General features: G+C 47.6%; 1 protein-coding gene across 1 annotated transcript in view; it reads right to left on the reverse strand.

The window, feature by feature from the left end:
• Positions 1 to 250: 250 nt before the first annotated feature.
• The window catches only part of LOC116948490 (photoreceptor outer segment membrane glycoprotein 2-like), a 29242-nt gene continuing 16107 nt past the window's right edge, over positions 251 to 13385 (reverse strand). The window contains exons 3-6 of the mRNA XM_076071552.1: positions 10968 to 11159; positions 4206 to 4480; positions 3291 to 3537; positions 251 to 2855 (exon numbers count right to left, since the gene is read on the reverse strand). Coding sequence (XP_075927667.1) covers positions 2568 to 2855; positions 3291 to 3537; positions 4206 to 4480; positions 10968 to 11159 — 1002 coding nt within the window. The 3' untranslated portion in view covers positions 251 to 2567. The remainder of the gene's footprint in view (positions 2856 to 3290; positions 3538 to 4205; positions 4481 to 10967; positions 11160 to 13385) is intronic.

The raw sequence follows: 13385 nt of genomic DNA on the forward strand, positions 1-13385 counted from the left end.
CTGATTGATTGATTGCTTCTGTGGACAGGTGTCTTTTATACAGGTAACAAGCTGAGATTAGGAGCACTCCCTTTAAGAGTGTGAGATTAGGAGCACTCCCTTTAAGAGTGTGCTCCTAATCTCAGCTCGTTACCTGTATAAAATACACCTGGGAGCCAGAAATCTTTCTGATTGAGAGGGGGTAAAATACTTATTTCCCTCATTAAAATGCAAATCAAGTTATAACATTTTTGACATGCGTTTTTCTGGATGTTTTTGTTATTATTCTGTCTCTCACTGTTCAAATAAACCTACCATTAAAATTATAGACTGATCATTTCTTTGTCAGTGGGCAAACGTACAAAATCAGCAGGGGATCAAATACTTTTTTCCCTCACTGTAACTGGGAGCTCTGCTGCTCTTCCAATTGTGTTGCACCTTGGCCATACATGGTCAGTACTTATTGACATACTTGCATATACACGTGTAATGTAGCTTTCAGAGACACCTTCTTGTTCGGTTATATGTATATTTATCATGAATAAAGTCCACCGACTCACTGATAACTTAACGAGTAACCGCGAGTGACTATATACACTTGGGTAACTTAGGTAACTCTATTCTGAGACAACATAACTCATAGCCTTCCAAGACTACAAAGTGCCCACTCCAAGATGACGAAGACGAGCCGCTCCACGGTGACGACGGCGATGACAATTCCCCCACAACAGCAGCCCAGAGCCCCAGTTCATGCCGGCTCTTATCCCCCTCACGACCCGGCCACGCCCCTATTCCCGAACCCTCTTTCACCGCACCTGGCCCTGTCTGTCTCTGCCCTTATTACAATTTACGACCGTTAGGTCACGTGCTTCCCCTTGCGACCCTGTCAAAGTTTGTCGCATCAATCATTATTAGCCACCACTTAGGTCCCACGTTACCCTAACGTGACCCTGTCTGTTCCCGTTATGTTAATTAGTAACCATGGCCACGGGGAGCCGTACTGTCCCTACATCGCCCCTTACTATCCTTACACATGTAAACATAAACACTATTTACATGGAGGTTAAGGAAAAACAGGAATGCGGTATTTTCTGCAGTTTAAGCTGAATGACATTTTTCAGATAATCTAACTGTTAACATCGACATCACAGCAGTAGTTACATTGGAGAAACCAAGCGACATGTCTCAGACCGTGTTCGTGAACACAAGGCGGATCTGAAACACGGTAGGACTAATACCTCTGCCGTGGCTGATCATTGTTTTAACGCTGTGGGCACACATGAGATTAATTTCTCCAAGACGAAGGTACTATGCAAACCCACTGGCTATCAACAAAGATGTGTTCATGAAGCCATCCAGATATATAAACACAGACACAATTTCAACCGAGAAGATGGGTACAAATTCAGCAATCATTGGAAGGATGTTATTAACCAGGTAAACTCATAACTGGCTGTGATGCTTCCATCCTACCTGCCGAGGTTAAGAATTAGTTCCGACTCTCTGAGTTACATTACCTTGTCAAATGTCTTTACATTAACAGGCTAAATGTCTCACTAACATCGCTGCTGCTCCCTTTTCCTCGATGTGGCAGTGGCTCTCGTTGTTTAATAGGCTGAATGTGTCTCATTAATACAGCCGCTGCTGCGGGAGCCATCTCACATTGAAATGCTAATCTCTAATCTCGAGCAATACAATGGCTTCTTCAGCACCGTAGTCGTGGGGTTACATTAACACATTGACATGCTAATCTCTAGCGATACAATGGCCGAGGTATATTACTAATAAATTCCATCTCTAGCCCCGCCTACTGACCCTTGGGTTGTACCCATCTCAAACCTATATAACCTCTTGCTGCTGTAATTATCTCGCTATATTTCTCCTGCCTCAGCAGTTCATCTGCTGTATTTTTTCACCTGAAGACGATTGCTTGTGTTGCGATCGAAACGTCGTGATTTTTCTATCTACGTGACTTTACCGATAGACCCAAAGAGGAGTAAATCATATATAATTGAGGGGTAAAGCACAGTCCGTGATAACACATGAGATGCGTATGCAGGCTGAACAAAGACTGAGACGTGTGGGTAGCATCTAGAAGCATCCAGCAGCATCCCACCTTGTGTGATGATGCTACGCCGAGGCTGCCGTACGACCGCTTATTCCTATTCGCATGACGTAGTTCCGTTCACTCGATTGCGTTTTATCCAATTCACATCCACATTATAAAAATTGTGTTCCCTCGTAAATTCATGGCGTTATATCCACTTCACGTTATACAAAAAACACACGTGTTCCAGGAGAATAGACCATACCTAAAGAAAATCCATGCAAACTCAGATTTTATTTCAGCTGGTAAGGCCCATTGAGCTAAGCAGCTTTTTTACAAAACAATACAGTAACTCTGCCCAGATGGATTCACGAACCTACGGGTGCAATGCTATCTCCCGGCCACCTCGCAGCCTCAGAGCCCTCGAGTAATTTGCAAAGATAATGTCAGCCAAGAGGTTGGGAGGAGCAGAGCGAGGGAGATCAGGATGGGTTGCACCATCTATACAGGCGGGAGAAGCCGGGGGACATGGGCAAGTGATTCAGCTGTCGAGGGGAATGTGTCTTCCAGTGACGGCCACACCATCCCTGGGCCCATAGTGTGCAGGCACGGGGGGCACGGGAACATCCAAGTTGGGATCCTCCTTCCCCATGACGGAGTCGATCTGGTTGGACTTGCCCAGGTTCTTGATGACGTTGAAGTTGGAGCGTGCGGTCTCAGCGAGACCGCTCTCGAGGAGCCAGCCCTCGCACTCACAGTCCGGATCTCCGGCCAGCAGCGCGTTCTCCATGGCCGTCTGCATGTAGCGCACGCCCACGAGCACAGAGAGCTGCGCGTAGGGTCACACACGCATGGAGGGAGAGCAGTCGGTCGGTCGTGTGGCTGTACAGACTTTTGGAGCGAGCACTCTTGACGAGCACTTATGAAGGGCGGCATGGGGCACAGGAATGGGGGGTGGGGGGGGGGGCGCTGACGTTCGGTCCGGAGCCAGATTCAAATGCCATCTATGTATGCTGAACTTCGTTCACACCGTGCGTAGCCAACCATGCCAATCGGAGGTGCGAGGCTTTACCAGGATATAACGACTTGGCTCCAGCTCGGTACGCCAAACAGCCAGTGGATATAAAAAAAAAAACCCACCAGTATTACGAGGAACCCTGCTCTGGCTCATCTCAGATGCGGCAGTGGAAAAGGAGCCAGCGTCCCCAACACATCGCGAGACGTTCTTGACTCGGCTTTAACCCACAAAGCCACCGCTGCGTACCTCGAAGAGCCATACAAGCAGCACGGTGAGCCCGACGTACGCCAGGATGCCCGTGTAGTGCTCGAGCAATGCCTCGCGGCAGCCTCGCATCCACAGGTTGAGCTCCTCGCTCAGGTAGTCGTAGTTGTAGTGCGCGGAGCTGTTGGTGATGCCCTGCTGGATGCAGGCGCGCGGGGAGTTGGGGTTGCAGCAGCTGAAGGGGACCCCGTCCACAAGGAACTTGCCATCCACGTTGCTCTTGAGACGGCTTGGGCACCATGGGCCGAGGGGCAAAGGGACGACAGGCAAGGGAGGCGAAGGTCAAGCGGAGCGGTTGGTGGTGACCGGCGGAAGGGGGTGGAATTGGAGTTGGGGAAAGTAAAAGGACGAGGGTCTGTTGTATCATCCAAATATGTTACGTTTGTATAAAATGCCATTTTATCTTTCTAGAAAATACCACGTCTGACCAGGGTGACTCAGCGTTAGACCGAGGAGCGACTCGCGATCAGAAAGTTGCAAGTTCAAGATCTGGCTGAGGGTTGACTCAGCCCATCATCTATAGAGGGCCGACATAAGATCAGTACCACAAAGTGGTACTGATTTTACCGCTATCACTACCCCTAGCACTACTCCCACTGCTATCAATATCCCAACCTCTATCACTACCCCTACTGCTATCACTACCGCTACCCCAACCCCTATTACTCTCACTATCCCTACCCCAACCCCTCCTTAACGTCTTCCTCCTGTTATCCTGTCGCCATAACTACACCACCCACTTTTAACAACCGCACTCCTTATTGCGTGCCACTGTCGCCTTTATGTGCCATTTTATAATTGTGGCAAAGCGCCTTGGAATAAGGCGCCACATGAAAAAACGCGCGTGCGGTATTTCTACGCGATTAAACAAAACCGAGGCAAGAGGCTGCCGCTCACTCGCGCACGTCTTTGGAGGCCATGTCCAGGTAGCGCACGCTGATCCACTGCAGCTCGAACCAGTCGCGGAAGCCGCTGTTCCCGCAGCAGTGGAACTCCATCTGCAGGAGGTCGATGCTGCGCTTGATGAAGCAGCGGCCCGGCACGTCCGTGTCGCGGTAGTAGTGCATGGCATTGCGCAGGCCGGCCCGCAGGGCGCCGTCCAGGGCCCCGCTGGCCCCGTAGCACATGAGCCCGCCGGCGAGCAGGCACGCGGTGAAGACGAGCGTGCACACCTGAGGCCGTGGCACAACGAGGGCGGACCACCCCCCCCCCCCACCCCCGCGCAGGTATAGCCGTCAACCCACACGGTTAGCTCCGTATTGTTGTACAGGGAAATTTAGTTTTGAGGTGCCGTACGACATTCAGCCGTTTCAATACGGGAAAACATATTTTTTTGTCTATTTGTTTGTGTTTCTCCCTCATGATGGGACTTTGTAGGGTGAACGTTGAGACTTATAAGGGCAATAAGATCTGACTTGGTCTGTAATAAGGTAGGGCACAGGTAAGGGGTTGACAGGTGTGCTGCTCGCTCACGTACGTACGTCATCGTCTGGGATCTCTCGAGGTCGAGCATGATGATCGTCCGTGGACAGGGACGGTGGTCGGAGTTTGTGAGTACGTGGGTGACTCATAAGGCCAATCCTGGAACCACGAACAGTGAGGGAAAAAAGTATTTGATCCCCTGCTGATTTTGTACGTTTGCCCACTGACAAAGAAATGATCAGTATATAATTGTAATGGTAGGTTTATTTGAACAGTGAGAGACAGAATAACAACAAAAATCCAGAAAAATGCATGTCAATAATGTTATAAATTGCTTTGCATTTTAATGAAGGAAATAAGTATTTGACCCCCTCTCAATCAGAAAGATTTCTGGCTCCCAGGTGTCTTTTATACAGGTAACGAGCTGAGATTAGAAGCACACTCTTAATCTCAGCTTGTTACCTGTATAAAAGACACCTGTCCACATAAGCAATCAATCAATCAGATTCCAAACTCTCCACCATGGCCAAGATCAAAGAGCTCTCCAAGGATGTCAGGGACAAGATTGTAGACCTACACAAGGCTGGAATGGGCTACAAGACCATTGCCAAGCAGCTTGGTGAGAAGGTGACAACAGTTGGTGCGATTATTCGCAAATGGAAGAAACACAAAATAACTGTCAATCTCCCTCGGCCTGGGGCTCCATGCAAGATCTCATCTCGTGGAGTTGCAATAATCATGAGAACGGTGAGGAATCAGCCCAGAACTACACGGGAGGATCTTGTCAATGATCTCAAGGCAGCTGGGACGATAGTCACCAAGAAAACTATTGGTAACACACTACGCCGTGAAGGACTGAAATCCTGCAGCGCCCGCAAGGTCCCCCTGCTCAAGAAAGCACATATACATGCCCGTCTGAAGTTTGCCAATGAACATCTGAATGATTCAGAGGACAACTGGGTGAAAGTGTTGTGGTCAGATGAAACCAAATTGGAGCTCTTTAGCATCAACTCAACTCGACGTGTTTGGAGAAGGAGGAATGCTGCCTATGACCCCAAGAACACCATCCCCACCGTCAAACATGGAGGTGGAAACATTATGCTTTGGGGGTGTTTTTCTGCTAAGTGGACAGGACAACTTCACCGCATCAAAGGGACAATGGACGGGGCCACGTACCGTCAAATCTTGGGTGAGAACCTCCTTCCCTCAGCCAGGGCATTGAAAATGGGTCGTGGATGGGTATTCCAGCATGAAAATGACCCAAAACACACGGCCAAGGCAACAAAGGAATCGCTCAAGAAGACGCACATTAAGGTCCTGGAGTGGACTAGCCTGTCTCCAGACCTTAATCCCATAGAAAATCTGTGGAGGGAGCTGAAGGTTCGAGTTGCCAAACGTCAGCCTCGAAACCTTAATGACTTGGAGAAGATCTGCAAAGAGGAGTGGGACAAAATCCTTCCTGAGATGTGTGCAAACTTGGTGGCCAACTACAAGAAACGTCTGACCTCTGTGATTGCCAACAAGGGTTTTGCCACCAAGTACTAAGTCATGTTTTGCAGAGGGGTCAAATACTTGTTTCCCTCATTAAAATGCAAATCAATTTATAACATTTTTGACATGCGTTTTTCTGGATTTTTTGTTGTTATTCTGTCTCTCACTGTTCAAATAACCTACCATTAAAATTATAGACTGATCATTTCTTTGCCAGTGGGCAAACGTACAAAATCAGCAGGGAGTAAAATACTTTTTTCCCTCACTGTATATTATATGTATGTAGTGGTTCTTGTTGAAATTTGTTTCATCCGAGTAACCCCCCTTGTCTAACCACAATATGGTTCTGAGAAATAAATGTTTGAATAATGAACATCAATATTTTAACCAATTGTCCATTTTGTGAGGTATCCTAACTAGCTTGTAACTGGTCTTCTCTTTTTAACGCTGACTGGACGTATTAGAAGAGGTGGGAGTATTCACGCTTTACCCCACGGCACGCGACCTAAACAACTTTTATTTTACAGGTTTCCCTCGCTTTATGCGGTAGCAGCAGATGCGTTCCACAAAACGGGGGGCACACAAAGCAAAACGGCATGAGGAGACAGCTGCCTGCCGAGGAGCACACACACAGTACGCACACACAATGTTGTCCCACGTCCGGCCGCATAACTGCATCTGAGTGAATTCAAACCGCATCGTATAAACGTGAAATCGCATCAAGCGAGGGAAACATGTACCAGCGAAAGCCCATTGAAATATGAGCTCTTTTTCAGAGGCGACCTGGCCACACCTGATGGTAGCTTATCATACGTTTATAAATGCAGAGTGGGGCAAAACTGGAGAGGACCCGGAGAAAACTCCATACGACCACTGTGGCGAGATGTTAACTCCCTTGCCTGGTATACAGGAGGCCATGGATTCGATCCCGACCCTGATGCCTGCTGCTGTATACTTGGAGTTTGCATATTCTCCCCGTGTTCGTGTGGATTTTTCTCTGGGTCCTCCGGTTTGTCCCTCTAAATGTAGAAACACGCACTTAGAGCAGACATGGGCAAAGTACGGCCCCCGGGCCGTATATGGCCCCGGCCCGTTGGGCTTTTTAATCCGGCCCGCCGAACTTGTCCAAATATTATTATTAAATTACATTTTACCTTTCTCCTGTAATGCCCCCATTTCCCCATTAGATGGCGAACTTTGACCGGGAGTGTGGTAATCTGTTTGGGCGCAGGTCTCAGATGCTTTCATGATGTTTGATCAGTCACGTTACGACATGTTTTTGCATTGTTCATGTTCGTGCAATTTGTTAAATTGCCTTGCAAATAAATGCTTTGCTACCTGTTAAAGGCCAAATGCTTTCATGTAATGATTTTTACATGTCATTTATATTAGTTCACACAAACACTCCATCCATTGTGGCCCGCGAGTCAAAACATTTGCCCACCCATGACTATTTGGCTGTTATAAATGTGCACGTGATAAGCCACTTCATTGAGCTATCATTTGTGGCCAGGTCGCTTCTGAAAAAGAGCTGTATAGCTCAGTGGGCCTTACCTGGAAGAATACAATTTTTTGACAGTTTTAGAAATGCGTACCCAGCAAGGGAGATAACATCTCACCACCGCGGTGCTACCTGGTGATGGAATCACATGGTGGAACCAGTTCCACTGCTGGGTGAATTGTCATAAATTGGCATGATTCAGGGTTGTGAATTGCCTCTGTTTTTCGTCTTGTTTTGCAGGATTTAAGGAACCTATAACACATGCAACAAAGACGGTCACTGCATCGCGTGCTGGAACGCTCTTCCTTCCAATATTAGGAAGCCACTGGAGCTACGCACTTTTAAACAATCTAGTTTGAAAACGCATTTCTTTAGAACTGATTTTTGTGTTTAGTTTGTTGTCATTCGCCTGCACCTCCGATTAGCGTGGTGGGCTACATATGGTGCGAAAGAAGTTCAACATACATGATACAGACATAATTAATATTGAAATACGGTAAAAGATTATTACGTGCCCACGGTTCTTTGCATGCATGGTGAGCATTCACAGATTCCAATACCTATAATGAAGAATGATTACACCCAGTCTACTGTACTTTTTAATCCAATGCTTTTTAAAGGCAAGGGTTGGTAGATCACACAAGATGTGTGAAACTACCAAACCCAATGGGCTGCAAGCTGGTAAGAAGATTGTAGTACGATTCAGCGGGTTTGTAAACACATCTGTGTGAATCCTTAGCAGACAAATATATTTTCTTCACAGATCTGTCACTTCACGTTAAAAAAAAACCATTTAGAGTAATTTTGATTTAAAGCTTTCGTGACTGCAGGGATTCATATTCTTGGTTCTTTCGGTAAAGTCACGTAGAAGGGAAACAAAATAATATAAATATTGTTTCCCTTCTACGTGACTTTACCGAAAGAACCAATAATATTTAGAGTAATTGTCACGGAACCCATCAGCCCCACGGCTTTCTGGTAGTGCGTCATTTCAGGGGCATTAATTAAACACAAACAAATACGTATATATTACACTGTGCTTATATTCTCCGCTAGTGATGACTGATTATTGCATGTGAACCTTTCACTGTTATTCCTTTGTTTCCAACGTGAAATAATACTTGCTAAGGAATTGAACAAAAATTCCAGTGCAAGATCCTCCTAGAACAGCAGACTCGAGACTCGGTGAAACTTTCCCAGATGAATAAATTACATTACGATTGCTATTTTCAAACAGTTAATTATTCTCTTTTTGGCCATATAGTACGAGATTTTTTTTACACATATTTGTATACAAATGTAAATATGTGAAACGTGCCATAAAAACACTAAAAACACCAATTCAGGTGTTCTCTTGTATCTGTAAGTGACATGCAGTCGGTATGTTTGCTGATAAGAGAACACACACTCCTTGTTAGCGTTCTCTTAATTTGTCATCAGTTACAGCCTCGCCGTGCATGCCATTGTCCATAATACATGTTTTTTGTAAACACATGCCATTGTGTTGACATGTATGCAAATGTAATCAGCAAAATTAGAATTCAACCTATGTCACTCTGCTGGCATGGGAACGCCTGGGAATTTCCCAGGAATAGCTAGAGTCTGTGTATAGCAGTGTATAGTAGTGTTGTGTATAGCAGTGGAGTGTTATAGTGCAGTTGTGTATAGTCATGTAGTACTGGAGTCTGTCGCCAGGGAAAGGGAGGTCTGGGCCGCCCTCCTCAACATACTGCCGCCGCGACCCTCACCAGGACGAGCGGCCTGAGAAACGAACGAACAATTCAACCTGTTCCTAATATTCACAAATTGGCCACAGGTTTGAGTATGAATAGATGACCTACACTCTCGCGGTGATGTCGAATAATTATTTTCTTAAACAAGTGTACACTGCCTCCGAGTGACACGTGCACACTGACAAAGAAACTAAAAGCAATGCTGAAAACGTGCACGGAGTGGTGTGGAAAGAGCCATTCTTGTAAAACTACAAGACGGGAAGGGAAAAGAGCACATTGGATCAAGAAACAAATACAAATCAGAGGCATCACATTTGCTGTTAAGAAAAGTGCCCTGGGGTAGGACACACCGCAAGGAGGTGATGATGGCTGATTGACAAGGCAAGTGACAGAATGACAGCAATGAGATCAGTTCGTTCTAGATTTGAAGCTTTCGTGACTGCAAGGATTCAAACTCTTTGGTTTTTTCGGTAAAGTCACGTAGGTAAAAAATAAATGAAACCTGAATTAAATCACGACGTTTCGGGCACAACACAAGCGCCCTTCTTCAGGTGGGGACAACGTAGCGAAGCACAACGGGCGGGATGGTTGGTGGCATCGCAGAACTCCCAACAGGCATTTAAATACAAACAAGGGCGAAATTGGAATGGGCAGATTTCCCCCGGCTTACTTGAGGACACAAACCATGGTGATAGTTGCGTGGTTGGCTCAGAGACTAAAGCCGAAGCTTTTGACTTTCACACAACCGCACTCAGCGTCAGACTTCACATCAAACAAGGCAGCAGCGTTGCTTCTCACACGTTGATCGTCTGTCATTTTAATATCACAGTAACAACCCCCTCCTTTTTCCCAATTCCCCCCCACCCCCACTGGTCTCATGCTGCCATTGGTAAATCTCACACGACCTACGATACATGAACACTCGTTTTTTTCTCCGTTTACTTGAGAGGTCTGTAAACTGTACGGTGGCATAGCCTGTCGGTAGCGCACGGTTCGCCGCTTGTAGTGCGAAGGTTAGCGGTTCAAATCCGGCAGGCCACCCTGGTTGTTACTGTGGTTGTGTATTAACGATTAACGCACCATCTGCTTCAAGGTGGACGGTGGAGATCCCGCGACCGGTAGGCCACCGCGTGCCGGCGTCATGGCCAAAATTTGCCAAATTCGAAAATTGCTCGCAAATGACTCAATCGGAATTACTCGCAGCAGCAATCAACGCCACCCCCACCCTTCCCTACCGGCCGACTAACGCCGACCAGGTGTTGCTGTCACCTTGTGCCTCAGCACAGGGGACAGCTGTCGACGGAGGGGGAAGGCAGGTGCCCTTTGAACTATTTTCGATGAGCTGTGACGTAAGTTGCTTTTGCCGCGTGTGAAGCGAGTCGCCCTCGCGTAAAGGGGCCCCCTGTCAAAAACAAATAATAACGACAACAGTTATCATGCTGATGAACTCCGCTGTGACACGATTGGACAAAACGTCGCGCGGCCACAGCAGGACGACTTTGGTGGCCGTACCGTGTAGGGCAGCAGCACGAGGCGCCAGCGGGACACCTTGGCCGAGTCGGCCGTCGCAAAGTCGTGGCAGATCTTGCCTCCGAGCAGATTTATGGCGCAGGCCAGGAGGCCCACGCCCAGCAGGAGGTTGGGGAGGCCGTGAAGTCCCGCGCCGCCCTCCACCATTAAATCCGCACGCCGGCGCAACTCCACCTGACAGAAAAGACACCAATGTCAACAGCCGCCATTCGCCACTAAGTGGCGGTGACGTCGCCACGGCGCCTGTGCCAGGCCAGGTGCACTTTGAGGCCACGTGAAGTTGTCGGAGGATCGCCGACAGGAGGTTACGGGACAGACCCAGCGGGTGCCATGGGGTTGACTGATTGAGGTGACTGGAAGAGGCACCAGCTGTGCCCCCTACTGTGCCACAATACACCATAGATGCCATAATCACACAGACACGTCTCTGTTCTGACTTTAGTCGTCTGCCCAATGGCAGGATCTTGGCTTAACGCCCTCAATCATGTCAGATGTTGGCATTTCTTCTTCATGTTACCGTAGGGCCACCTTCCTTTAAGTTACGTCCGTATTCTATTATTAGTTGATTTTATTTTCTACGTGACTTTACCGAAAGAACCAAAGAGTAATTCCTGCAGTCACGAAAGGTTCGAATCTAGTTTTTTCACTCAAGTTGTCAAGCAACATCGTTTTTTTCTGCCTTTTGTCCTCTTTCCCAACATCCTTGTAGAACTTCCTTCATCCAGCTATCACCTCTGAGAATGTCATGGGTGGGGGGGGGGGACAATGCCCCCCCCCCAAAAAAAACTGGAGACCTTTATTAATTTACTAGCCTTTTACCCGTCCAACGACGGGTGTATTGCAGTAAATCTGAAACTTTCAAGCGAAAATCAGACCCCGACGTGATTTTCATTGCATCAATTCGTGTGCAATTTGTAAGGGCGCGGTGACACAGACGTATTTTAATTTTTAAGGTTATAATCCCTTGTTCATCACAACGTCCTTTTTACTTTGATGTCTCAGTAGCATTACGGAGATCACGTGACGTGAGGGTTCTGCCTTTGTAGTGAGGGTTGTCAGTTGACGCCAAGGAGGGGGGAGGAGCCTCGCCCCCCCCCCCCATGTGGAGTGACGTCACCCGCTAATTATTATGAATGGAGGGGGGGGTGTCCATTTGGAGGACGTCACCTTACAATGATTATTAATGAGGGGGGCTGGTCGACACGGAGTGACGTCACGAGCGATGCACACAGACATTCATGAATATTACTGAGGGGGGATGGTCGATGTGCAGTGACGTCACGACCGTTAAGGCCATTCCTGGGTGATTATAGTAGGTATTTTCAATAGCTTACAATTCAAATAAAAAAGAAATAAATTAATTATATGCACCCACGATTCCTAATGAGGGACAAAGCGAAGCCCTGCACCCCCACCCCCCAATTTCGAAGTCAAACTCCGCCTCTGGAGACTGCCTCCCAGCCACATGTTTAGCTTTCTATATTGCTCTAATTAGACTTCTCTCCTCCTGAACCTGCTCGAGAATTCCTTCAATTCTCTTTCTCTCCACTTGATGTTCTCCATTCGACACCAAAGACAAACAACCCCCGTGTAGCCTTAACACACTGTTGGGGCAAGTGCTGTTAGCGAGCACCTATGAAGGCCGGCACGGCACACGAGGGGGTGGGTGGCCAACACCACGCCCGGCCGCCTTTGTCTCCCCAGTGGCGATGTTTACACACCGTACTAGGTACCCATTTGAGGCTGAGTAGACCTAGGGGAGGCCCAGGGACCGGTTCAGATAATCGTCACTGGGTGTTGGCCGGGAGTGGAAATCGAACCCGGGTCGCCAGGTTCGTAGCGCAGCGTAGCGCTAACCGCTACACCACCGCTCCCCACACACACCACGACACCACACACATACACACTCACGCATCTCAGGGTTTTCCAGTCTTTGTCTTCCTTTCCCAGAGTCCAAGCCTCTGCCACACACAACCCTACACTCCATACGAGGGCCTCCATGAGGCTCTTTCCTTCAACTCTCTCCTCATTCGTCTTGTCAGCAGGATTTCTCTCGCCGAATGCTGAGTTTCCCATGCCAATCCTGGCCTTAAATCCCCTTTAAGCATCTGACATCTTCTGTCAGAAAACGACTCAGAAGCCTACATTTGTCTCTCTGGCTCTCGCCTCTATCCATCCGCTGCGATATTCTTCCCGACTCAGTGCCGGATTAAGCATGTGCAGGGCCTGTAGCATATGTTATAAAGGGGACCTAATTTTTTTTTAAAACACAAATATTTAAACAGAATCTAGACTTGAAGCTTTCATGACTGCAAGGATCCATACTCTTTGGTTCTATTCGGTAAAGTCACGTAGGTAAAAAACAAAACAACAAAAAATCACGACGTTTCGGCCACAACA

This window comes from Petromyzon marinus, chromosome 33 (assembly GCF_048934315.1).
Source record: "Petromyzon marinus isolate PM22_M1 ecotype Great Lakes invasive population chromosome 33, UKy_Petmar_22M1.pri1.0, whole genome shotgun sequence".
Taxonomy (NCBI): domain Eukaryota; kingdom Metazoa; phylum Chordata; class Hyperoartia; order Petromyzontiformes; family Petromyzontidae; genus Petromyzon; species Petromyzon marinus.